Consider the following 27,656-nt stretch of genomic DNA (forward strand, 5'->3'; position numbering starts at 1 on the left):
TTTACAACGTATACGTTTATTTCTTCCTTATATTCATTAAAAAACATAATTATAAACATTTATTGAATCTATTATAGATATAAAAGTATATTGCTTTTGCTTCATACCTAACAAGTGACATTTTTTTAAATAAAAATATTTTTTATACACAATCATTACAGTTTAATTTATATGTATTACATAATAAAAAATCTTAAAAATATTAAAAAGAAACTAATATTTGGTATGAAACATTCGTATGGACGGATTTATTAATTGGTCCTCGCACATTACGGAATGCTCATAATTACTAATATTTTTATTTATTTCCAACAGTATAAATAATAAAATTTATCACAATATAAATATTTACACGCACATTTAAGACTAAACAGTCTGTATATTTAGTATATGTATAAATAGGGTGAACGTTTGAGCACCATCGTTTAAAACACTGGAGATCAACTAGGAAGATATGAACATTTTCACATTGCACAACGTTTCTCAATTTGGTATTTTTTAAATATTCATATAATACTGATGAAGGTCAAAGTTCACTGTATGTTCGTTATGACGCCTCTACGTTGCTCTCCGGGTTGCTTTCCTGATGCGTCGAGCTCTCCGACGCCACAGGCTGATGCTTCTGCCTTTCTGGATTATTGTTGTAGTCTTCCTCTCTGCAAACTATGTGCAGAACCGGTTGCGGTATCCCAGTATGACTCACGTAATGTTCTGGGAGCCAGTCGAACGTGAAAGTGTTCTGTAAGCTTCCGTATCCAGTCATGACTCCAGGAGTGCCCGTTGGAGTCAGGGGCGCCGGTGAAGCGTAGCTCAGCTCTTGATAGCCTTGAGGAACTTTCTGAAGGGCCGTGTCGGACCAAGGAGGGCTAGGATTCCATCTGTCAATAAAATCCGCTGGGTCCTCTGATCCATTTTTTGAAGGGAATCTATACCTTTCAGTAGAATGAGTCAACGCCAAAAGTGTTCCGCCTCCTCCTCCCTCGACTATCACGTGACTCTGTTTGGATGAAGATATGTGCAGAGGTTCGAGTCTGGTTAAGGCGTCGGAGTGTCTTCTCTTTCGATGGTTTCTGATGTTCGGAGGTGGTTCGGCGTCGTTGGGTTCCACGCCTCTCACGATGACCTCTGATTGTGGGATGAACCTGTCGAATTAAACAAAATAACGATGTGTGAGATTAAAAAATACTTTGGTAATAATGAAAAACGTATTAAAACATATTACTACTATAACGTGTTTTCGATTATAGAAATAAAGTAAACGTGCAAATAAAACGTAGTTTTATTACATTCAGATACGTTTACAATATATTTCATTTTGTCGAATTAAATATAGTATTTAGTATTTAAGAATGTTTAGCTATTTTTATTTTAAAATTCATGATTAATTATAATACTGTTAACAATTTAATTTCATAAATTGTATATCTAATCACAAATTATATTTATATATATATTAAATATTTTTTTTAGTCAAAAATGTAATACGTTACTTAATGTATATATAAAAAATTCTATTGTATAATCAACTGCCTACGCTGTACATTTATTATATTATATTTAAACGAGATAATATTCGAATATATTCGTAAAGTTAGGGTAATTCGATAAATATAGTTTAAATAATAAATCAGGATTATACACACATAATTCTATGGTTTGAAAAGCAATAAGATTATTTATATTAGTTAAAAGAAATATCAAAGTATTTAGTGTTTCAAACCTTAAGTCAGTGAAAAGCTGAATTTCAATTATACCTGTTGCCCAAAAGTCTAGTGGTATGCTTATAAAAATATTCTTTTAATAAATTACTTTAATCAGACCAAAAACTAAACATTATTTGTATTGATTACAAGAGATAAAAAATCAATTTTATTCATTAAAAAAGTCCACAGTTGTACAATATTATCTCGGAAATACGAGTAATTTCGGAAATTTCGCCAATTACAAAGTGTTTTTTATAATTATATTCTGTTTGGATATTTGTTGTAATGATGATACCTTTTATAAATAACATGAAATTTAATAGACAAATTTCGCAAATGAAAACTATTACACAATTAATTTATAGATAATCTGTGATATTGTAATAAGCAAAACCTTACAAAAGAACACTCTGTTTTTAGAGTTAATTGTTTTTTAAATATTATACTACAAATATGAATAGATGGACAAATATTTGAGAAACGAATAGTTAAGAAACGGCAAATATATTTGTTATTTTTATATTAATATATTATGATTGAAGGCTTTAGTGCTATTTATAAATATTATAAAGGTATTTTTTTATTTTCTAACTATTTTTTTCACTGTTGACTTTGTCATTGTTCTTAGACCATTAAAATATGTCATCATTCTTAAAATTAAAAAAATATTTTAAAAAATACGTTACACCTGAAACTATACATAAAATATGATTTTAAATAATTTATATATATATATTTCTCTCTTACTGTATTAAATAATTAAAAAATTAATTATGTTAATTAAACAAAATTCTTTACTTTATTCTTTGTTTAAATTAAATTAAAAAAAAACATATTTTTTTAATTTTTATCGATTTTATTTTTAGTTTTGAGTTTTTATTTTAATATTTTTTTTTATTTATATCTTAATCTATAAATAATATTTTGAATGGCTACGTGCAATTTTTAGATATCTACGGCTTATTTATTTTTATCAGTTGAGACTGTTAAAAATAATTAAACAGATATAAATATTATTTACAGATTTAGATACACAGTAGAATTTTTTTATTATTATGGATTAAAATTTCGTGGAAAAAAAATATTTTTATCAGTGAGTGACTGTTAAATATAAATAAACCATATATATTTTTTAGTCACATTTAAACCGTATGTATATATTTTTAATTTTATTTATTCATAAAACTAATAACGTATGATTGGTTTTTATTTAACCCTACTGACATTGATTTTATCTATTTTAATTTGATTATGATCTAAAATAATTAGTATATTTGACCGAAATAGTGCAATCCTTAAATTCAGATACTACGGGTTCGAATTCCCTAAATAAATAAAAACAGCCCTAACTGCAAAGTTACATCCATCGATTTTAAATTAAAATACATAATATAAATGTCATCGATTTCCAGTCAGTCTGGTGTTTTTAATACTAACTTGTATATATTGTTTGCGTCTGATTGATTTAACTGGTCAAATCCATTGTAACACATTGCACTTACGCTTGGCAATTTATAAATAAAAAATATATATGGTCTGATAAATGTGACGAAGTAAAGAGTACTCTCATCTGGCCTTTCTTGCTCCTTTTCAATACAAATAAATGGTTTAAGGCTTAATTTATTTTATATGGTTTAAGCTTGAAACTTTCAACAGTATTATAATCTCTATTTTTTTACTTACATTATTTTTTGCTTGGTTAAAACGTGCGATTATTAATGTTTTTGTAGGTTTTGTTACCTAGCCGGATTGTCTGTTTCAGTATCGCAATTGTGTAACTAAGTACGTATCATGTAAACAATAAATAACCATTTTAAATTGCGTCAATTGCGCCAAAAAAATAAATTTTAGCACCATATTACTGGTCCACTAAACTCAATGTTTTTAAAGTAAATTTGGATCAGTATACTTAAATTCCGTTGCTTTTATAAACGTATGAATTATCAGATAATTATAATTATTCTCCGAAAAATACATTATTTTTTGTAAATGCCTAAAGTTTGCCAATTATTATTTAATAATTTATTTAAAAAATAGTTTATGCTATATGATTTTAATTATATTTTCTTTTTAATATTTAATAACTTAAATTTATTTGTAATCTGTTTTAAATATGCCATTAATATATTTAACATATTTTTTTAGATAATATATAATGTATAAACTCTTTCTAAATGTGCTGATAATTTTATTTAAAAATATATATTGCTACCTAACATATTTATTCAATTTTAATAATTATAGACATAAAATCAGTAAATAATATATAAATCTGGTTATTAAGTTTGTATTTAAATATCGTTGGCAATTTATTGTGATTCTATAATAATGTTATATGTAAAAAAAAAACTATAAGCATATTAATGGTCTTATAAAAAAACACACACGTGCTTGTAAAAACATACGTATATAAAGCTTATCTACACTGAAATAAATACAATATGTTTATTAATTATTTAATATACGATTACCCTCTGCGATAAATTTAGCTATTACTTTAAAACTTTTTGAATAGCATATTATAATCGCTTTTAGATTACACGTGCGCTGATTAAATAAACGCGAAATGCATTTCCTCATCATTACCCATGATGTGTATTTATGAAAACATTAAGTTTTTTTTATTTTCTCATGTCGACCGATAATAATAAGTTTGAACTATCCTCGGGGGGTTCCCACATATCAATCATGGACCATTGATAGTTTGGCATACAAATTATTACGAGGCACTCTTCTCCCCAATCGCCTCGGACAAATATTTGTTAAAGTACAAGACACATACACACAGCTTGATTTATAACGATCGGGTCGAAGAAAATGACCGACGATTATTTCCCTTGCCGAAATATATATATTACGATTTATAGATATAAAAAATCAATCATGAGATATTTTGATAATTATGGATAGATACATACAGAGTATATGAATTTTTAAAAGCACACTAAAACTAAAGAAATAAGCAATTACTTTATATAATTTGTAATGCTAGAGATACAAATAAGTTTGAATGTCGGATAACATCAAGACATTCAGCAAGATGTTGTGACGGAGTGCTGTTAACAGTAATTACATCTGGCTTAAAAATAAACTATTATAGTTTATTTATTAAAATTTATAATATCTGCATTTAAGATTTTAGATGGTTTGTTCTAAATAATATTTTTTTATCATATCCATAACTTTCAAGATGTCGTCACTGATATTTTTTACGACCTTCTCATCTTCTTCTCAGCTGGATAACGGAATCTTCCGGCGTCAGAAATCCATCAGACATACACATATGATTGACGGATATTGATTTTTACCGGTGGGAACATAATTTATTGGCGTTTGCCTAATTTATAACCATTACTACGGCGCGATGGACTTATCAAATTTTCCCTTTCCCCAACGTCTCATTTTCGCTCGTACTTTCACGGTCGATATTTTTTTTATTTTTTTGAGCAAAAATATTTCTTTATGTATCACGACGTTTCTAACGAATATTTCGAAGAAAAAAATTAGCGTCGAAATAATTGAGGGTCAAATTGGTGGAGCACGAACTATAAGTGAGACGCGTCTAACGCCTAGAAGCGTCAATTGATATAATACATAAAGTGATTAATACGTTTTTTCGATGCCGTTGTGTACTAAAATTTGTTGGAGTAATGGACGTATTAAGTCTGTTTAAAAAATATTTGCCCATAATTAAATTAGATAATATGCAAAGTATACCAAAATTTAGAAAAAATCAATGTAACATTTTAAAGTTTTTTAGTCACAATATTAAATTGTTGTGTTATATAATCAATGTTTGTTAAAACATTAACAATAAAAATCAGAAACAATATTAATTTTACTATTTTAAAAAAAAATATATATGCTTAACTCATTATATACTAAGTTTTGCAATCTAAATTATAAGTTTTCATATTTTAAATAAAAATATTTAAGACCTCTACAAGAATTTTTTTTACTATATTTACATATTAAATTATATGATCTTGTTTTTATAATAATGTTAATTATATATTTTTGTTATTATTTAATTTCTAGAATTTCTAAGTTTTGCTATGTTATAATAGTAATTTGTAATTTTATAGAATTTTTAATCAGTAGTTCATTTTACCTTCTGACATATGTGTACATATATAATATTACTTTTAAAGAATGATTTTGTTTATTAATATTTTTTTATAACCGAAAATCAGCTCTACATATATAATAAAATTAACTATATAAAAAATATAATGAGCAATTTAATATAAACCTATATTTTTTTATATATTACATCAAGTAAATTAATACTTGTGATTTTTTTTTAATATAAATCATAGCAAATAATACAACAATTAAAAAAAACAATACTTTAATAGTTGCTATTATTGCTTATAAATTAAGCTTTTCTTATAAAATTCTCTAAAAAGTGTCATTTTATAGTGATAATACTATCATATTAAACGTAATTTATTAAAATCTGTGCTAGAAATTATTAAATTTATCATGAAACAGGAGCATTTTTTTATTAATTTACATTGGATAGTAAAAATAAAAACCGTTCATCAATTAAATAATACATTTGGGGAAAATGCTGTGGTTCAATAAATGTAGTTTGTGTTTTTTGTGTTTCTTTTATACATCAGTATTGATCCATTTTTTGATAATATTTTAATGTGGGTCAAAAATAGATATGTTACAACATAAAATGGTGTGATTTTATTCGTAATCGATCGTAACGGTAGTAAAAGGCAAAACCATTTTTGCGAAACTAAAATTATACTATTATTACAATACCATTTAGTCAGATAAAAAAACACCGTGTGAAAGAAACTTGTCGCATATATCCATTATTAGAAAATTATAAATTTTTCTTCAAAATTTTATGATAATTTCAAGTTTATAATCCGCGAAAGCTGACAATGGTCGGCTCTTTATAAAGTTTCTGTTAATCTTTTGACTCGTAGTAGAAATACATTTTTTCAGTCAAAAATATATTGGGACGGGTGAGCTATTTCACGTGTTTTTTACTATAAACGAATTCATATATTAAAATTGTCCGACGCTCATGGACAAAAGACGAAACAAGTGTGATTCTAATTTATTTTCCGTTATTTTGATCTTACTTTAGTTTCATAACAAAATTTATTCTTGCCTGTGGACTTAATATATTTTGACAAAAATTATTTTTTTATAAAATGTTTCATCTGCGGTATTATATAAGTTATCAGATTGTTTTATCCCTTATTCCACGAATATGTTAACTACTAATATTAATCCGCCATTGTAAAAACATAAATTTGAAGTACTAAATTTAATCTGACAATTAAAATTTAGGAACCCTTCTCCCTCTTCTTATTTATATTTTTTTGTTTCCCAAATGCAAATTTACATTTATCTGCATTTTGTAAATAATTTTCATAATTATAAAAATTTATTATATAATATTTTTTATGTTACCAACATTCGAATAAAATTATTGTAATTCTATTACAGTAAATTCCAAAGCTTATAAATAAACTAAATTCTACTAGCAAAAATATCATTTAACTGATATGCTGCTCTAAAATGTCAATGAAAATCAATTCAAGTTTTGCGAAATAATCATTTGCTGTTCAAACCCAAACCTAACCAAAATACAAACTCAGCCAATTTATCTCTCAGGAAAAAATAAGCAGAAAAATAAGTACAGACAGATGTTGCATCTCGCATATTGCTCCATAGTTTGTCTGTACTTATATTTTAAAATATGTTAACTATCCTTACGATATTACTTCGCACTTCTGATATGCGAGTATTAGTCAAAATGTATTCAAACCTAATTTTGGTCAATAGGAGGGCCCAAAAATAATTATCACTTCTCAGAAGTCAAAAATTCACGTAAAAAACAATAAAATCGCTACGGCGACGGCACGATTTTATTGCTTTTGTCGTGGATTTTTGACTTCTAGGATGGGGTAATTGTTTTTACGCTCTCCTATTGCTCAAAATTTGGTTTAGATATGCTTCTATCGATTCTCACTTATTGTAAGTCGTAATATGTTATAAAAAGTCTTGATATTAACGCTATAGGTAACCGAGCGTTCCCACTATGATGGCGCCAACACGATTTTATTGCTTTTGACGTGAATTTTTGATTTCTGAGAAGGGATAATTGTTTTTTTTTAGGTTCTTTTAGTGTGTTATGATTCTTACTTAATGTAAGTCGTAATATTGCTAAAAAAAGTCCTAATATGAACGCAAGATAACCGAGCGCTTTCACTTTGACGACACGGTTTTATTGATTTTTACGTGGATTCTAAAATTGAATAGAAAAATCTGTCACTTAATGAAATACTATGAATTTCAATAAAATATAAATATTTAAAAAGGGCAACTTTTGCTCCTCCCTGTAAAAAGTTCAAATGACATCCATCTAGAGTTCAGACTTTTCTTTGAAAATTATTGAATTCTACAGACACATAAAAGACAAACATTTTGAAAACAGGTTACTATCTAATTATTTCGGAATTGTATATTTGTATATTTTAATGGAATTGTAATTATATTTCATCAACATATAATTTTAGATATAAATCTTATCTCTCTTAATTTTTTTTATTGTTTGTATGTATCATGTTTATATTTCAGCATTCTTTAATGCTTTAAAATAAATCCAAATTACAAGCAAATCAATTCGCACTTTATACGTGATTTTCTTTAGAATATCCCTATATATAAAAAAATAAAATAAGCTTGACAAACCTTTCGGTGTTAGCAGCGTACGAAGACGAATGCCTAGAGTAATCGACTGGCCCTCGTTCCGCCATTGACGGTTCAAATCCGTAGCCCTGATGGTTGACAGCCATGAGATGACCACCAGAATGCCTCAGAACGGTCGGAGGATGCTGTCTGGATTGGTGCAAGTCATGGTGCTGCTGCTCCGCCGCGTTGATCATATGGTGATTAATCTCTTCGTTCGAGTGCTGAGAGTAAGGAGACTCTTGGTTGATATTGTAGGGAGACGGGGAGTAAGTGGTCATGGAAGGGTGGTAGTAATTTTGCAATTGGGTGTCGTAGGCCAGACCGTATTGCAGCTTACTCTGAACGCTGTAGTAGTGGTAGAGCCAGGAATTAGCCAGCATTACCGTAGCTTCATTGTCACTAATGTACAAATAAATAATAAATAAATTAACAAAATTTTAATTTAAATATTATTTATAATTAAACGTTGCATCTAGATATGTTATTATTGATAAATCATAATAAATGATTATTTATTCTATATTTATCTAAAGCTAAATATATTACAATATCATTAAACTATAATTTTAATAAATCAAATTCATTGATGAATTTTAGTGAAAATTAAAATTTCAACCAAAGAAAGATATTATTTTCAACTATTTTATTTCTAAATTAAATAAATTTACCTCAAAACTTGATTTGTGCACACAATAACCGGTTGCTGATTGTTCTCCATATTGTCCTTGACTTGTAACACGGCGTGGACCCATAACCAATCTCCGGAATGCTTTTGTAGTCTTAATAAAAGTATACACGATCGTTCTTGTTCCGATTGCGTTACTATAAAAATGTTCATTGTCACTCCATTGCCATAAATACATACAAATTAATTTTAAATAAATAAAAACTCACTTAATCTATGCTTCGATTGCGCTTCTTTCATACATTCCCAATGCAATAATTGATACCAAGATACACCTTGAATTTCTGATTTTTCCCAACCCAAATACCACTCTCCGCTATAAAAATAATAATTCATAAATACTTTACATTAGATACATATATTAATGAATTAAAAATTAAATTACTTTTTATCTATATGTTTTATTTTCATATCCATTGAGTGTATCGTCGTAAAGACATTAGTGGCACCTTGCACGACACACTCTCTAGTTTCAGGCATGGCTAGAGGAGAACATGCAGCCAAAAAAACTGGTTCGTTACGACTGCAGAGTGGCAGAAATGACAGAAAATGACCTTTCACCAGCACCACCTATTAACAAAAAAAACAATAATTAAAAAATACCTCATTATGATATATATTATGGTCGAGGACCCGTTTTCAAAACGCCTATTAATTAAAAGTGCAATGGGTGTGTCCGAGGTTGTTTATAATTTTAATAGGCACTTGAGACGATTAACTTTTAATCCCATTGAGGGGCGTTAACGAAATATAAGCATGTATCCCATATATGGATGAATGTGTACATAAAGTGCGATTGCAATACAATGTCGTCGATTGATATAATCGTCTGTTTGTGTGGAACAGAGCGTGAAAATGGTTGGCGTCCGCTGGACATATATTACATATCAATTATTAGACGATAAGTCAATTTTGATTTACATATGTTTGCCCGAGGCCGTTTCGCGTAGATCACTATCGTCTAAAAAAATGTGTTATATAATATAATGATGAGCTTATCAAATATTTTAAATTGAATACTAGCTTAAAATATAATGCGAGTAACTTATTTTATTTTATATATTCTAAAGGATAAGTTTTATTAAGTAATAACTATTAGTATACAGCTTAAATTTAACCACTTTCTTCATTTTGTTCACTGCTTTTCTTACAACACATTCATGATAACTTTTTTTTAACGTATTCAAGTCAAAACTAATTTTAAATATCTGTAAAATATATTATAAAATAATCTATATGTTTTAACTTTTGTTTTTAGTTAAATATTAGAGTGCTTGAAAATAGATTATAATTTTAATAATCTAAAAATAATAAGATATCATTTTTTTATTTTAAACTACAATGAAAATTTTAATATGTAACTTTATAATCTGCTTTTTTTGTTAGTAATGTTCTTGGATACAAATTATTGTTTTGCTTAGTAATGTTCTTGGATACAAATTAAAATCATTATTTAATAAATTAAAAACTAGCACTATTTAATAATTAATAAATATTAAATAAGATTTTTAATAAAACAAAAAAAAATATATAGCTATTACACTAAACATTTATTTAAATCCATTTTATGCCTATAAAAAATCATAAATTTGATAAAGAATAAAATTTAGCTATTCTTTATGTCATAACTAATTATATAAATTCATAGTATTTTGTTAATAAATATTTAATAAGGTTGTTAAAAAAAATGTAACACTACATATAAATATACATTTTATTTAAATGTGTAGATAGATATTTTTACACAATCTATATACCTGTGTATTAAAATTTAAAAGAAAAAAAAAATTGTGCAACGTTTTTTACAAAAGAAAATTTTTAATTTAAGAAATATTATTTCAATAAAAAAATATTAAATTTAGTACTAAAATATATATAAAATGAATTTAAAAAAAAAATTTTTTTTGTAGCTATATATAGTATATAAAAAAAATCTATTTAACTTAAAAAAATATATAAAATTTACTTTTTAATTATTTCACTGTAAACTATATATGTAAAAATATTTTATTTAGTTTACAAATTTCCAAGCTAAAATGTATCGAAAAAACTAATGACATAAATAAGCATTTAATTTTGTTTTTAAATTTAAATTAGTTTATAGTATTTTTATGGCAAATAAATATATTTGCTGTGCAATAATATACGTATTTTAATTTAATAGTTGAATATTGTAAAAAAATGTTTTCAGTGATTTTTATACAAAAAAATATTTTGCTGTAAAAAAAATCATTTTTAAATATTTATCTATCTATTAAAAATAAATGCAAATAAAACGAATTTGATTTACATTAAATTGACAGAATATATTATATTATTAAAAAAATATTCTTATGATATTTTTTTCAGCAAAGAATTTCCCGCTATAAAAAATAATATTTGTATAAAAAAGGCTTTATTTTATTTATCTTATTTTATTTTATATTTTCTAAAGGGAAGCATAAATATATGAATTTTGACTTTGAAATCCTAACAAAAAATAACGAAATCCTAACATATAAACTAATAATTTAAATCAACATTTAGTCTAGTTTGTCTTATTTTTTCGAGGTGTAAATATATATGTATGTATTTTAATTGAATAGTCAAATATTTTTTTTAATAATTTAAATCTTTTTAATAGAAAAAAAAAAATTCTCGCATTAAAAATATTTATTATTATCTATTTGAAATAGTTTTTAACATATTTTTATAAAAGCTAAAATTTGACAAACCATAAAAAACTTGATTAATAGATTTTAATCAGGATTTTTGTAGTACTAATTTTGTTGTATAGCTTAATTTATATATAATTTATAATTGGTATATTTTTTTAATTAAAATAAATTATTTATTTGTATGTCAAAAAAAATTAAATGTGTTGTTTTATATCTTTTCGTATCTGAAAGATTTAAATAATACATAATACATACTTTTATAAATGTATCATTAAGACGTATCAAATAATTGACGTATTGACACCGATTTGATAACACAATGCTAAAAGGGTCAAGTCATATTTGCCACCGTGACCGGCCTTGGTCTGAATTCTAACTGAATTCCTGAGCGCCATTAACCCGTGAGGTTAATCACGCGGCTGTGAAAGAAAAACATCGAAGGGATCAACGAGTTTGGCAACCGTTTAAAAATTTACTATGTCTCATTGTTTGCTACACACATGAGCAACAAGCGAGAGAATGAAAAAAACAACAGCCAAACCGATTGATACGTAAGGTCATCGAGATTGATTTATTGGCCGTTTGTCGAAATTAAAAGCCGATTGCACAACGGTTTTTTTTTCATCTTGAGAGAAACAAAGCGGCGAAAAACGTCAGCGTTACGATTCGAAAGGGAATTCACTTACGGACGTGACTTTGTATGTTAGTAATGAAATTATGTAAGTAAAAAAATACTGACGCGGCGTACGAATTGTTAAGAATCGAAGGGTCAAAAGGTAACTACGTGGCGGATAGAATTATTTATATACGCGCCGAGTGGCAATGAAATGTTGTGAAACGGTTCAAGGACTTCTGTCTACATGATTTTTTATTATATATTATTGTATAATATAAAAATGTGCTAGTATAATTTAAGCACTTAAAAGACTCACAAGTTTTGAATTTATAAATATATTTATAAATATTAATAAGCTTGGAAATTAGATATAATATTTAACTGGTTGCAAATGGTACGTTGTTTCTGAAAATATCATTTACTATGTTAACGAGAATTTTTATCTCAACCAAGTTTTGAGTGAATGAAAGGCATAAAAAATGCAATGATTTGTTTTGTTTGAATATTTCACACTACAATCCATTTTTCATGTTGTAATTACTAATGTTTATACTCTTGCCGGATTTCAGGCATAAAAATAGTCTAAGGTGCATTTAAAAGTAGCCCAGTAAATAAATTACAGCACTCATATATATTTTATAAAATATTAAAACGTATTTTATCAATATGAATCTCATTGATCGGTTCGATTTTATTTTATCTGAAAAGACATCGACGCGCGGGGTGGCGAGCAACCCGATCGAATTAACGCGGAGCGAAGCCATTCGTCAAACGCTCTGAATAAAACCGTCAAACGTTGACATTATCGTTTCCGCCGATTGACAAACACTGTCTTATTTGACAGCCAATCGTTTTTTATAAACCTATAAGCCTCGAAATAAAACACTGACTCGTCCGAACGTAATCGTAATAGACATTATCCCCGTTTCCGAACGGCCTTCACCATGATAATGGACGTCTCGGCGAAACTCATCATCGCACGTGATCTTCGTAAACCTGTTTTTATTCCACACACACTTTTTTTCTCACACACAACGAGCGAGATGCGGAACACGCCCTATAAGGTCGCGATTTTTTTCTACAACCACCATAAAAAATCCGTTCGATGCATCATACTAATCGGCATAATCTAAAACTTGCATCGTACTACGAATGTGACTCAGGCGGACACATAGCCTTTTGGTTCCCACACTTATGATATCATATTTGTATCAGGCGTGGCCAACCGTTGTTGAATCGATGGCGTAACGGTTGTAAATTAATTTTCACAATGTTGCTCAACGTCTCTCACATATTAGTTGTGTAAACCGATATTAATTACTTTCATATAACTGTCTCTATTATAAATCATACTCATGCATACACTGATTCTATTAGGTGATAATAAAAATTAACAACGTTTATTCTTTTGATTGGCGACGTCTGGATTAAAGCTCTAAATAGTTACAGCTAATTTTATTGACTCATTCGATTGATCTTATGAAATTTAACAAGAATAGCAGAAACCCGGGTGAAATCATTGTTTTTTTTTAATTATACATCAGAGGTATTCTGATTATCAATCGTGACTTAATCGATCATGACGTCATTTTATATAATACTATTATAGAAACATGTTTTTAAAAAAACGTCCTTAATTGCTTTGTATCGTTTTATTATGTATCATTTTCATATAGTGTTCGATACTAATAATTACATATTATTTAACTTATATTCATAGAATTGATATTATTTCTTTTTATATTGATTTTAAATTAATATTATTACACTATTTTTTCTATTATGTTGCTATTGATCTAGGCGACTATTAATTTAGGAATGTAAATCAGGGATACTCACAGTATAAAAATTCACGTTATTACTATCCTATTATAGCATGTCGAAACATAATTAGTTATAATAATATATATTAATAAATTAATATGTATTTAGAATTCATTACAATACGTACTATTTTTAATTATTTGTAATATTGTGTTATGCATTGCAATTATAATCATTAAAACGATATTATATATTGTATTGCATGCTCTAAATAACTATAAGTAAATATCGTGTAAGTTAAACAGCAAAGCAAAATTTTTAATTAATTTATTAATAAAACATAATTTAGACCAATAAAAACTATACTATGTAAATTTCAACAAACAGCAATTACATTAAAATAAATTAATGTACAATTTATTATATTTTATATTTAAAATGTGCATATACATAGTTCATGACTAATTTAAGCTAAAAATATTAATTATTAAATAATACGATTTGCGGTCAAATCTACCTTTAGACTTTTTTTATAAAATATTTATTATTAATTAAATTTTGATGTTACAGTTTATGAAAAATACATTAATATATAAATATCAGTTTATTATCAAAACATTGTAGATTTTTGTACTATGACTAAATATACTTTTGCATTTAATTTTAGATAGTATTTTAAGTGTACAATATATTTTTATGCTGAGATTTTCTAATTAATAATTAGCAGTTTATTTTTCCATAAAGATATCTCGAGATATATTTGTTGAAAATTACCAAATTTTATCATTTATACGCAATGAATTTACGATATTGTATTTAAATCAATCACATTTATTAAATATGGATTAATGATTCTCTGTGTATTTGTTTTATAATAATTTTGTTCTAGGATTCCTCAATCGAAATATTTAAAGAAATATTTTTTTATATTAATTTTAAGTTTAATATTAATATATATTTTAAACCTATTCACATCAAAAAGTTTAAATATATATACATATGTTTTCTATGGTAGGAATACTTATGTAACAAAAAAAACTCTCAAATTAGATAATTTCAATTACTTTCTATAAAGATTTTTAATTGAGTGCATGTGCACTAAATCTTTTGTAATTAACTAATATACTTCTAGAACACACATATATTCAATATAGGCATTACTTTTGTATTAATATATAAAACTATAACATAAAACTTACAGTAAATGCAATGGGTTCTAAAATGTAATAAAAATTGGAATCCGTATGTTGTAAGAAATATTATTTTTAATTTAATAGATCTTTTATGAAGTCTTTAATGGTTTTCAAATAATAAGTTAAGTTTAAATTTTCGGAAACATTAATAACTTTTGTGCTGAAATTAGTCGCTAAAGAATCTTTTTTTTGTTGTGCAAAATTTAGTCGCTAAAGAAATTTTCTCTCGTTGGCGCGGCGTCAACAAACGATATTACGATTTCTCAGTGAAAGATCAATTAAACGGTTTTTATAACAGTTTCAAAAAACTTGCATAAAAACCAGGAACTTAACATAAAAATGCGTCAATAAAAAATTATATCCGAACAAGTGCACTAAATGATGTACGAAATGAAGAGAATTGCAGTGCATTTTCCATCAAATGACAACGTTGCCAAATTTTATTGAATATAAATCAATCTATTTTATAACATTCTTTAAAATTATTTTTAAATAATTTATGCATTGCTAATGGATGCACATATGCATATCGATGCATAACAGTGGAATAAATCAACTCTCGATACATCTAACTCGAAACGGCCGCGATGAGTTAATTATTACCCGCAAATATGACTCCAGGCTATCAACTCGATACTGCTTTGAATTCGTTAAACGTCTCTATAAAAGTACTATTATAATGATCGTTAAGCTAATTATTATTGTGGTAACAACAACAAAAAACAACCATATTTTTTGTCTATCCCGCGCGTCGATCTCACTTGAGTACGTGCTTATTTATGGCTTCATTATTTCTTCTAAATCCATAAATGCAATGAATATGTCGTCTCAAATGCATGATAATATCCAATTATCGATCTGGATTGCAATACTCAGCTGCCTCAGCTTTGTTCCCAGCGGTGTAGAGCATAATATATACATGTGCAAGTACACTTAGCATTGCGATTCAATTATATGCATGCGCGGCCAAAGTAGGTATTTCCTAACTAAAGGGCCTCGAGTGATTATAAACTAGCATCGGTGACGTTCAATGCACAATATTTCATATTCGTTTCGATGCAGTTTATTGTTTTACCCCGTACATGGTATGGCAGAAAATGCCCACTCGTAAATTATCGGCTTATGTGCGATCATCGTTTCCACGGCTGTATGACACCCGAGAATTGTATTAAGGAATAAATCTCCGACAATGGCATGCCTATTTAATAACACGGGGCGATCGAAAGGCAATTTCATCGATTCGAATGCATTTCCCATCGATAGATAGGCGCGAACACCTGGGTGATAATAAATTTGCGAGCTTTCAAAAGCTTACCTTTTGATCGCCGAATCTCATCTGCCTCCGCGCGTTCCTCGCAACGTTAATCCTGCACAGGAACATCCTGGACTCTTTGGGGCTCGCACTGCTCCCGGGAGAAGCTGAAGAAGTGCTCCTACAAAGCTCTGTTTGCACTGCTTGATGATCTTGCTTATCGATGATGTCATAAACACTATCACCGTGAATTAACAAATCTTCCTAAACACCGTAAACAAATTTTCTTATTAATTTATTGTACAACGTTTCTTATTAATTTATTGTATATAACAAAACTTGCCATTGAATGTCCTAAATATTCCGCGGCGTTGTCCGAAATGTAAAGCAATTTGCCATTTTGTGTCATCATCATCAAGAAACCGTTCATTGCCTGCGAAGAAATTTAACATTTTTTACATGGAAATGACTCGTTTTATTACATATAATTGATTATTCTTTTGGGAATGTGCCTTACTTTTGAAAATCCTATATTTGGCGTCGGTGTGTGGTGGTGATAGTGATGAGTGAAATCGTGACATTTTAAAACTACAAAATAATAAAATAAATAATAATAAAATAAATTAAACACATAAAATAATATTTTTAATACAACTTACAAGATAATTATTTAGAATTGACATCGTGATTTAGCAATAAAAATAAAAATTGTTTTTACAACCGTTGAAAAAAGTAATTACACTGTATTTTTTTGATCGTAAAAATATATATTATGTGAGTTTTATCATATATTTGTATCGTGATAGTGCTCAATGGCAATAAAACATATAATAATACTATCATAAAAAAATTATAAATTTGTTAAAAGGTATAAAAATAAATTTTAAAAAGAACATATAATATATTTTAATTGCACAATGTAAAACTTAGGTAGCTTAAAATATCACATTAAAATGTTGCATTTAAATCAAATTATTATATCTTTGTGACCAAAGTTTGATTCTAGTTAAATAATGCTCTATAAGACAATAAAAAATACACGTCTTAAAATATGATTTACAACATTAGATTATATAAACATATTTATTAAAAAATATTGTCTTAAAAAAATAAAAAAATAACTTTTTTCACTATAAATCCATAATTAATATATAGTGTAATATAAATGTGTTTCTTTCACTAATAATTTGTTCAATTGACATATTTTAAATTTAACAAATATATTTAAAGATTTATATGTATTTTTTTTCATAAAAATTATTCTACATTAAAAATGTTTAGCACTGAAATTATTTCTCTCTTCTGAAATACATATTTTTTTTAAATATACTTTAATATAAAAATATAATAAAGTATATTTAAAAAATATATTCCTAACCTTTGATTTTATCTTTAATTATTGACATAATAAATACATTTTATTTAAAATAAGCCTAACCAAATCAAATGTAATAATATTAATTAAAACAATTTGGAAGTCCTTTTGATAAATCAAGATTTTATATGTCATTTTAGTGTTCAAGTAAATTATTTTAATTTAAAGAGAAAAAAAATTGGCATTAGATCAAGCTTAAACTTTAGTAAGTGAAGCTTATAATCCTTACTTTTAATATTTTTTGTTATTTTTATTATATTCAAATGTAAAAAATAAAATATGTATATATTAAAGTTAAAATAATGTTTATATTATAATAAATATTAATAAATAATTATATCAAACTTAAATAAAAAATTTAAATAACTAAAGCTTAGTCTAAATTTCCGTTTAGTAATTTTTAATACAACATTTTCTACATAAAATAATCAAAGTTTATAAGTAAAGTACTAAATGTATTATATAATTTGAATACCTAGCAATATGTTATAAATTTATATTTTTATTATAATAAGTACTAGCGAAAAAAACTTTATTACATTTTATCAAGCTTTAATTTGAGCAACTAAATTATAGCATCTAAATTCCAGTTTGTTGTTTTTTTAGATTTAATGTTTATACATAAAACTTCTAAATACATGTTGATAAAAAAATATAATTTTATAATTAAATATATATTATATACAAAGTACTAGCAGAGAAAACACTTTTTGGCACTATAGCAAGTTTTAATTTATGTAACTATAGTTTAGAATCTGAATTTCAGTTTGTTATTTTTTTTATACATCATTTTTAACATATACGAGCTTTACAAATACCATATTATATAAGTAATGACAAATAATATTAATTAGGTATATATAAATAATAAAATAATTACTTACAGAGAAAAAATTGAAAATATATGAAACTTGAACTAAAGTAACCAAAGCTTAGAATTTAAATTCTAGTTTATTATTTTTTTAATATAAAAATATCTACCTAAAATAAAGATATACTTCATGTTTATATTTAAAACCAGATTAAATGTATATTATGTGTGTATATATTATATATATATATATATATAAATAATATAACAAATAGGTACTATTTTTTGACAATATATATTAGTTAGATGTATTTCGTACAACATTTTTAATATAAAATAACTATATACGAGCTTATAAAATACTATATGTATATATTATAAAGCAAATTTAATGTATTGTGTATTAAATAATTATATAATAAGTGGAACTAGTAAAAAAAATCTGATATTAATTCATGCTTTAACTAAACTAATTAAAGCTTAAAATCTGAATTCCAGTTTGCTATTTTTTAAACATAAGGTTAAAAAAATATTATATACAATTATTGAAGACTACATAAAATATATTAGATTTTATTTATTAATAATATAATAAGCTATTTTCTATTGATACAAGTTTTAGTTGAATCGAAAATAACACATTATTGACCCTGCATATTATTTTTTGTATATGTTTATTTAAGCTTTCTATACGATAAATAAAAATAGTGTTAATTTTTCTGAACTGTGAAATCCTATTACAATTTAACTTCTTAAGTAATACCAACGTCTTAAACCACCGTCATTTAACAATATTAAGCCAAGAAACTGCAAATTATGAAATGTTTCAATTTTAACACTTGATAACGTTTCAACATTTGTGGGTGAAAGTTTGTACATTTTTTATTTGCACAACGTGTAATTTTCGAAACATATTTAACATAAAATAACGCCTTTTAATATTCCCACAAGACTTGTGTGTATTAGATAAGTGATGATAAAGAAATAATTAAGCATGTAAATACAAAATCTTTCCCAGATTCAAACGGTCTCGTTGACCCTCAACTCTTTTCACTGTTCCACCGGGTTATTTACTCTAATAATGTACTATTTTCGCGAAGCGCCATGCAAAATATTATAAAATTTGCTAACACATTCGCACAATATTTGCACAGCAAATACGAGTAGATTGTTTGATCGCTAACACGTATATTTTTAGTTAACGTTCTAGTTGTGTCGTTAAACTATTAACGTAGCGCCCCTATAATATACTTATTAAAAAGCATTCCATCGCTTTGTGATATACAATTTTAAAATATACTATCAAAGTCGTAATGAAAAAATATATTAATTTAAAAACCAATCATAGGCAATTTTCCTTATATACTATTATATAATAAAAAAATCAATAATAAATTAAACACTTAATAAAAAGCATACAAACCTTGTTGAAAATAGTTGGCTTTTCTCACATACACACAAATGAGGGCCATCAATTGGAGCTGCGATAGTCTTTGTCTGGTGGATGGTGGTAAAGGTAACAGATCCCTCAGGTTTGCTATTTCAGCATTGATGAGATCTCTTCTCATTTTGCTGGCACCTTTGGTCGACTTGGTGGGTTCGAACCTGAAATTTGTTACACTTGTAAAACTATTCCTATCACAATTCATTAATTTATTATCGAAACGCCACAAAGCATATAAAAGTGTCTCGTTATGTCGTATAATGATATTCGGCGAGATGTTTTCGACGACTCGCCATGAATAAATGGGATAAAAAAATAGTGACGACATTCGACATTTTCATCACGTTTGCAGCGTCTGCAAATTGTTGTCAATATTAAACATTAAAATCGCCATTAGTCACTGTATAAATTATGTACAATGTAATTTGTATGCGACGCTAACTCAAGACGGTAGCCAAGAAAATGTTCATTGAATAATTTTTGGCACTTTGGCCGATCTTGCGCATATTTATTATGTTTTACACGAACGTGGGAAACGCGTCAGGGTTGATCATAGTTTTTTTTCTAATCGGGAATGAAAATATTATAAAAATAATAATTTTATATTATACATAACATATAATATATATTAGGTAATCCCTAAATGAATGTCTAAGTTTTATGTTGATACCTAAGTTATATTTTATTAAATCTGTGTTTGTATATATTTGACTACATATTGTAATATTATCTTTTTTTTAAAATGCGCCCCAAAATTTGCACTAGTAGAATTATTTGTAAATAAATAATTTATATACACAACTACATGTTACATAAATTTTTAATAAATTCAGCAACGACCACTAAAAACATTTTTGAGGTGATATGTAATTCATTATATATCCGTAAATGTTAAAGATGGCTCAAAAAATTGAATTGTTGCATTTAAAAGTCGAAAAGTTTTACAACACGACAATGCGTGTCCTTTGTGGCAAAATTGACTCTTGATAAAACCAAGGAATTTGCCTGAATGGTTCTATCTCATCCACTCTATTCTCCAGACCATTTATTATATCGACTTCCTAGACGAAATAAAAATAAAAATTGGACTATCGAAATATTTTAAATCAGAGCCTCTAAATTGTTATGCTAATGAAATTAAAAAAATGATGTGAAAAAGTTTATATTCTTTGATACAATTTTGACTTAATTAAATAAAAATAAATATTTTAATGTGATTTTTGTTGCAATAAAATACGACGAGTATTTCATGATTACCTAATATATATTTCATTACATTCATAATACTACTCAAATTATTAAATGTATTTTAAATGTAATTTTTTTTATATAATTTATATAGCAACGCATATTTTTGAATAGCCCCAATACCATTTTTAATTATGAAAAATAATATACACAATAAATAAAAGTAAATATTTAGCAACTAAACGTGTGTTTAAGTTACGTACACAACTAGATTTTATTTTATTGAATTTTTGATACATTCTTAGAGATAAAAATAAGGGTTAATGCATTATATATAATTATGAGCAAAATATATATAATGCATTTACTAAAACTTACTGTTCTTTATTAAAAAACACGCTTTAAAATATCTGACAAAGACAAAATAACTAACCAGCATTTGTATGATATTTATTTTTAATTTTAAAATTAAATATATTAATCCATAAACCACGTTTTTAAATTAATAAAAAAAGCGATTATAAATTGTAATGAGATAAATTAACGAAAATATTAAATAACTAGCTCTTCACTTAGATAAAAGTAATTTTATATTGCACCTTCTTGATATATAATAAAAAAATCTCACATCTATAAAAAAAATTGCAATCCTAAAAAAACAACGTTTTTCACTATTTATTATATTTTACAGATATAATGTAAAAATCTTATGTCTTTAAAATAGCAAATAAACAGAAATAACCTACGTTATTTCCAAAAAAAATATGTAATTTCAGATATAAGATAAAAATCTTACATCTATAAAAAAGCAAATAAGCCTTAAATAAACAACGTGGTTTTTGAAAGCAAATTATAAGATGTGCAATTTCACCGTTAATAAATATATCTGTTAGAAAATCAATAAAATGAGTCATTAAAGTTTTGACTGCTTAAAAAACATGAGATAATAATATTATAGATAAACCCACTAATAAACATATTTTTGTATTTTCTCTAAATTCTTAAAACTAGCTCTTTATACCATTGAAATAATATAGAATAATCCAATTAAAAGTTAACTTAAAAAATATATTTAAAGAGTTTTTTTATACATATATTTTAAACCTCTCTTTTAAATTTAATGAATATATATTTTAGTTTGAGTTAGTGTTTTAGTATAGGAGATACTTTTAAATGTGTCGCATCTTATGTAAAACATGGAGTATAAATAGAAATATTTTACTGTATGATATATATTTTTTCTTATTTAAATCTAAAAATAGTTTTAATGTTAATATTAATATTAAACACCACATGAATGAGTTTTTTATATTATTAACGATATTAGTTAAACACAAATAGTAATCTAATTTACTCATCAAAATCCATAATTGAGCTTCAACGTTGAATCTCAGCTGAAGTGGATTGACCCTCGTCTATTTTAGGGACAAAAAATAAATGTTTTAAGAATTCTTTTTATTAGTCATTAATACTATATTCATTAAACATCTGCATAATAAATTATAATCAAGAACAATGCATTGAACTACAGGTTGGACATTGCCGATGACTATCTTGCGATATCCAAAAAGGACAAAGCGTGTACTTTGGCACAGCCCTGCATCCTCAAAGGTGATCTGATAAGATCTGCTAAAGAGGATGCACGCAAGTCCATTACAAATAATGAATAATTCGATTCCCATGATATTCGAAGCATACGAGTGCAGAGACATTCTCACTCGGTATACTTCTCGGAATCGAATCACAATTCATTGGGTGTCCGTTTTTTATCTAATCTTGTAATGACCTCATGAACGGAATTCATAAGCGAATGTGAAAAAATAGATATTATATCATAAAAATTCGTCGGATTAATTGGAACCAATAATCGTAGATGCGTTTAGCAAGATTATAATATTATAATAATACATATTAATGCTGGACGTGGAAATCAATATAGCATAATTAATACTTATCATCTTTAATGTGATAATGTATTATTAGAAATTTCGCCATAATTACACATTCGAGCAGAAATGATATGTTATTTTCCAAATTTGCATATTGGTATCTGGTTTCGACGCAATTAAAATGGCTTCTTCGACGTATAATTAATAACTGCAATCGCCTACATATATTTTACGCTTTTTTCGTAACGTCCACATGTTTGATAGTAAAAAATAACGTATTCCCCTTAAGTGATCGCATTAACCGCGGCCTGAGAGTGTAAAAAAGATTTATTGCCCAAACGAGCGTTTAAACTACTCGAACGTTGTTGAGAAAACGTGCTAAAAATTTTATAGACCGACCAAAAAAATCCCAAGTAGCCTCAGAAATTTATAAATTGATTATACTAATAAATTTAAATGTGCAGTAACGGTAAAATGTCTAACTTTCGCAAATAGGTTATTTCTTTTTCGTCCTTGCTTGAAAAATGGTTCAAAATTATAGGTTTATGCGTATTTCAATGTAAAGCGTGCACGTTTATGCTATGAACTGCGTTTTAACCGGCGGTAAAAATCGGAAAGTGTTAAAATTTTATTGCCTTGTAATTTTTTCGTGAGATGGGTCGTAAATGTACATACGCACGGCGTGTTAGTTTTATTATTAGCGTGATTGATTGGCGTAAGAGTATGATTATCGTGTCAATAATATTTACGTTATATAATTTATATGTAAAATAAAACACTTTTTACATTTTTTTACATGTTACTTCATAGCGATATTTTATATAACAACATATTCACAATATTTTTTATACATTATGTATAAAGAAACTCATTTTTGAATCGTATACCTACTATTAAAATCGAAAATTTCTGAAATATTATTCTCCAAGGAAATTTGCTACTGTAAAATCATATAAAAATAACTTTATATACATATCATATCAGAAAGTATTTGCTAATGAACCAATGATTTGTTTATACTAGTGAACAAATTTAGATCTTCTTCTAACATCACTTTAAATAATTAATAAAAACCGCACAGTATTTTGTATTTTCCTTAAGTTAATATATAGCAATTTATAAACCTCTAAAAATATTTTTTTAAATTTACTATCGCAAAAATTAAATTTACACAATATTGCAGGGAAAAAAATACTCGTTAATAAACTACCAATTTTTTGCTAGTCAATAAAACATAAAATAATTTACAAAAACTTCGAAGTATTTTATATTTTCCGTTAGTTTGAACATCTAAATATGCAATATAAATATCTAAAATAGCAGTTCTCAACATTTTTTTAATTAAAAAAAATAAAAGTGTACCCTAATAAACTGCAAATTTTTACCAGTCAGTCAATAAAAAATGAATTATATTTATTAGATCTTATTCTTACTTTAATTAAAATAATTGAACAAAACCCTATAGTATTTTTCATAATTTACAATATTTACATATAGTATAATCTGTAAAGCTCTATAAACTAAAGATATTTTCATAAAAAAAAAACGGAACAGGAAATTAGTTTTAAATAAATAAACTAAATTCTGCAGTATTTTGTATTTTCCGTAAGTTTGACAAAAAAAAATTAAAATAGCAATTTTCAACAAAATTTTCCATTGCGAAAAATAAAAGTGTTCGCTAATCAACTGACGGTTTTTTATCAGTCAATAGAACAGAAAAAAACGTAGAAGTTCTCGTTCTTATTTTATTTTAAACATTTAAGAAAAACCCCGCAGTATTTTATACTTCCCATAAATAAGAACATTTACAATCGCTATGTAAATCTCACATCTCTAAAATAGCAGTTTATAATTTTTGCAAGCTTTTATTGCAAGTTTAGAAAGTGTTTACTAATGAACTAATAATTTGTTTGTGAATATCAAATAACATAGAAAATAAATCTAGAAGATCTTATTGCTACTTTATATGCTATAAAAATCTCTAAAATAGCAGTTCTCAAAAAAAATTTTCATTGCGAAAAAGAAAAAAATATGCTAATGAACTGTTGAATTTTTTGGTCTGTCAATAGAACAGGAAATAAATCTAGAAGATTTTGTTATTACCTCATTTCAAATAGTTGAGAAGAGAACCCTACGGTTTTTTGTATTTCTTGTAAGTTAGACAATTTATACTGAAGTTCATCATTAAACATATTAATAATATGACTTTTTAAAGCTTCAGAATATTATTTGATTCAAATTGTATGTGAATTAGTATTTATATTATCTTTATATTTTTATAAAAAACTGCTCTGCACATTTAGCTTTAAATAAAGAATAATTATTTTTAAATTTATACACAAAATTAATTACAATAATAATGAATGAGAAAAAAAAATCCTCTAATTTAATAAATATATTTTTGCATTTTGCAGATAAAAAACTGTTCTGCACTTCAAAATTAATAATAACATCCTCTTGCTTTCTAATATTTGATAAATATGAAAGTTAACGTACATTTTTTATCAAATCAATGTTTTTTTTTGAGCTTGTTATAATTTATTATATCATAAAGTCAAAGAAACTGTATTATACAACAAATCATTAATAATTAACTATTTTAATTTGTATTGATTATATAATCATTTTAATACAATCTAAATAATCCATCTTTACATTTTGCAATATATTAAATAATAATTTTACAGCTTTTTTAAAATCGATGTCCATTTTTATCTTATCATAATGATTTGTTTTATACACATTTAAAGTAATTTTAATTTACAACAAATCAGCAATTCTATTTTTGAGTAAATATTTATTACATGTTTTTTTGAGCATATTATTTAATTAATAATATTTTTAACGATAAATATTTATCTTAAATAACATTTTTTTATTAAAAATATTAATATTTATATATAGCACATTAGGTTTTAAATATATTATAATAAAACATACATTTCAATTATTTATATGTAATGGATATTCATTTCGTATTTAATCCATGAAATTATGAAAAACTAAGCTACTGCTTACATCATAAATATTTCAAATATTGTAAAAAAAATTTTGACCATTTATTCTTAAAAAAATAGTTGTATTTTGATATGGCTTTCTAATATGTATTGTTAAGTAATGAAAAATCGTTGAAACATAGATACCACTTTTGCTACAAAATTCACTTATGCTTTGCCGTATGTATAATATATACTTAAGCTATTAATAAACTAAGTGTCACTCTCACCTGGTAAACATTTTCAAAGTCACAAGTTTCCAATCGTATTAAAATAATTATCTAAAATTCAATAAACACTACAATTCAGTACGTTTCAGTTTAGCACAATTATTGCGATTCACACATGTTTTGCGCAAGAGGATCGCACATTACACAAATAATCCATTACTGACACGATGCATATAATACAGATAGATCACGTCACTGACGTCACAGGACTTGTTCCGATTAGATGACGATGTATAGTGACGAACAACATCATATCGTCTAACAACACGTCGATCCGACGCGAGCGTCGACGGTCGACTGTCAGCCGGAGTGAGCTTCCTTCTACTTCTACCACCACAAGAAGTAGGTAAATCCTTCTTCCGAACATATAGACCGATAGATTGCTTTTAAGCTATTCAAAACTAAATTATAAACCAAAAACCTTCATTCAAAACCAAAAATTTTATTAGCTTCAATTGAAAATAGTAAATAATTCAAATATAGTAAAACTGAACAAGGATAATATTACAACTTCAAGAACACGTGGATTTTATATTACATTTCTCACTCTATCTCGTTGATAACTTGTACTGAAATGAAAGAGATGGATGTATTTAATTCACCGTCACTAATATCAACACACCAATCGCATGCGTTCGTCTCTTTACCTGTGATTAAGCTCCGCCTTTTGCAGCGTGTCATTGGTCAGTTTTGTTCGCTCGTTTGTCGGCGTTAGTGGGGGTAGAAGAAATATGTAAAAATTCAAATTTGCAGAGTTAAAGAGTGTTTTTATGGTAATTTCACATTGCATGGAAAGTACGGGAGCGTGACTCGAACCCCATTGGCCGGTAGCATGACGCTCTAGACGTGGGAAAAATTCTTGGCGTATCTGGCGTATGGCATTGGAAGATTCTATCATAAGTGTAAGGGCGTATGCTATTATGTTGATTTAATGAATGTTTATAATGGTGAAATAAAATGATTTTATATACAGGCTGCGATATTTAGATTAATATTATAGTTTAATGCTCTCGGTTTTTCGATATCAATCGATTTGAAAAGTGTTACTTTAAAATTTGCATTGCTGTGTGAACCGTGTGGTTCCCAAAAATGGAGGAGGAGCTGACATGAATTAGACGTTCATTAGTGCT

General features: G+C 26.4%; 1 protein-coding gene across 2 annotated transcripts; it reads right to left on the reverse strand.

Moving 5' to 3' along the window:
- On the reverse strand, nucleotides 1-26,828 carry LOC148236369 (PAS domain-containing protein cky-1-like). 2 transcript variants are annotated; one of them, XM_088182259.1, is made up of 11 exons: nucleotides 26,527-26,828; nucleotides 22,766-22,826; nucleotides 20,203-20,384; nucleotides 17,111-17,181; nucleotides 16,937-17,026; nucleotides 16,657-16,857; nucleotides 9,497-9,681; nucleotides 9,321-9,427; nucleotides 9,095-9,248; nucleotides 8,427-8,825; nucleotides 1-1,142 (listed from the first exon to the last, which is right to left on the reverse strand). In XM_088182259.1, the coding sequence occupies exons 2-11, from the start codon at nucleotides 22,777-22,779 to the stop codon at nucleotides 548-550; spliced, it is 1,998 nt and encodes a 665-aa protein (XP_088038385.1). In that variant the 5' UTR covers nucleotides 22,780-22,826; nucleotides 26,527-26,828; the 3' UTR covers nucleotides 1-547. The 2 variants fall into 2 exon arrangements, with proteins under 2 accessions (XP_088038385.1, XP_088038386.1); XM_088182260.1 differs by lacking the exon at nucleotides 22,766-22,826 and having other exon boundaries at nucleotides 26,527-26,663.
- Nucleotides 26,829-27,656: the final 828 nt, after the last annotated feature.

This window comes from Plectrocnemia conspersa, unplaced genomic scaffold (assembly GCF_051122295.1).
Source record: "Plectrocnemia conspersa isolate PC_06_02 unplaced genomic scaffold, ASM5112229v1 ptg000003l, whole genome shotgun sequence".
NCBI classification, from domain to species: domain Eukaryota; kingdom Metazoa; phylum Arthropoda; class Insecta; order Trichoptera; family Polycentropodidae; genus Plectrocnemia; species Plectrocnemia conspersa.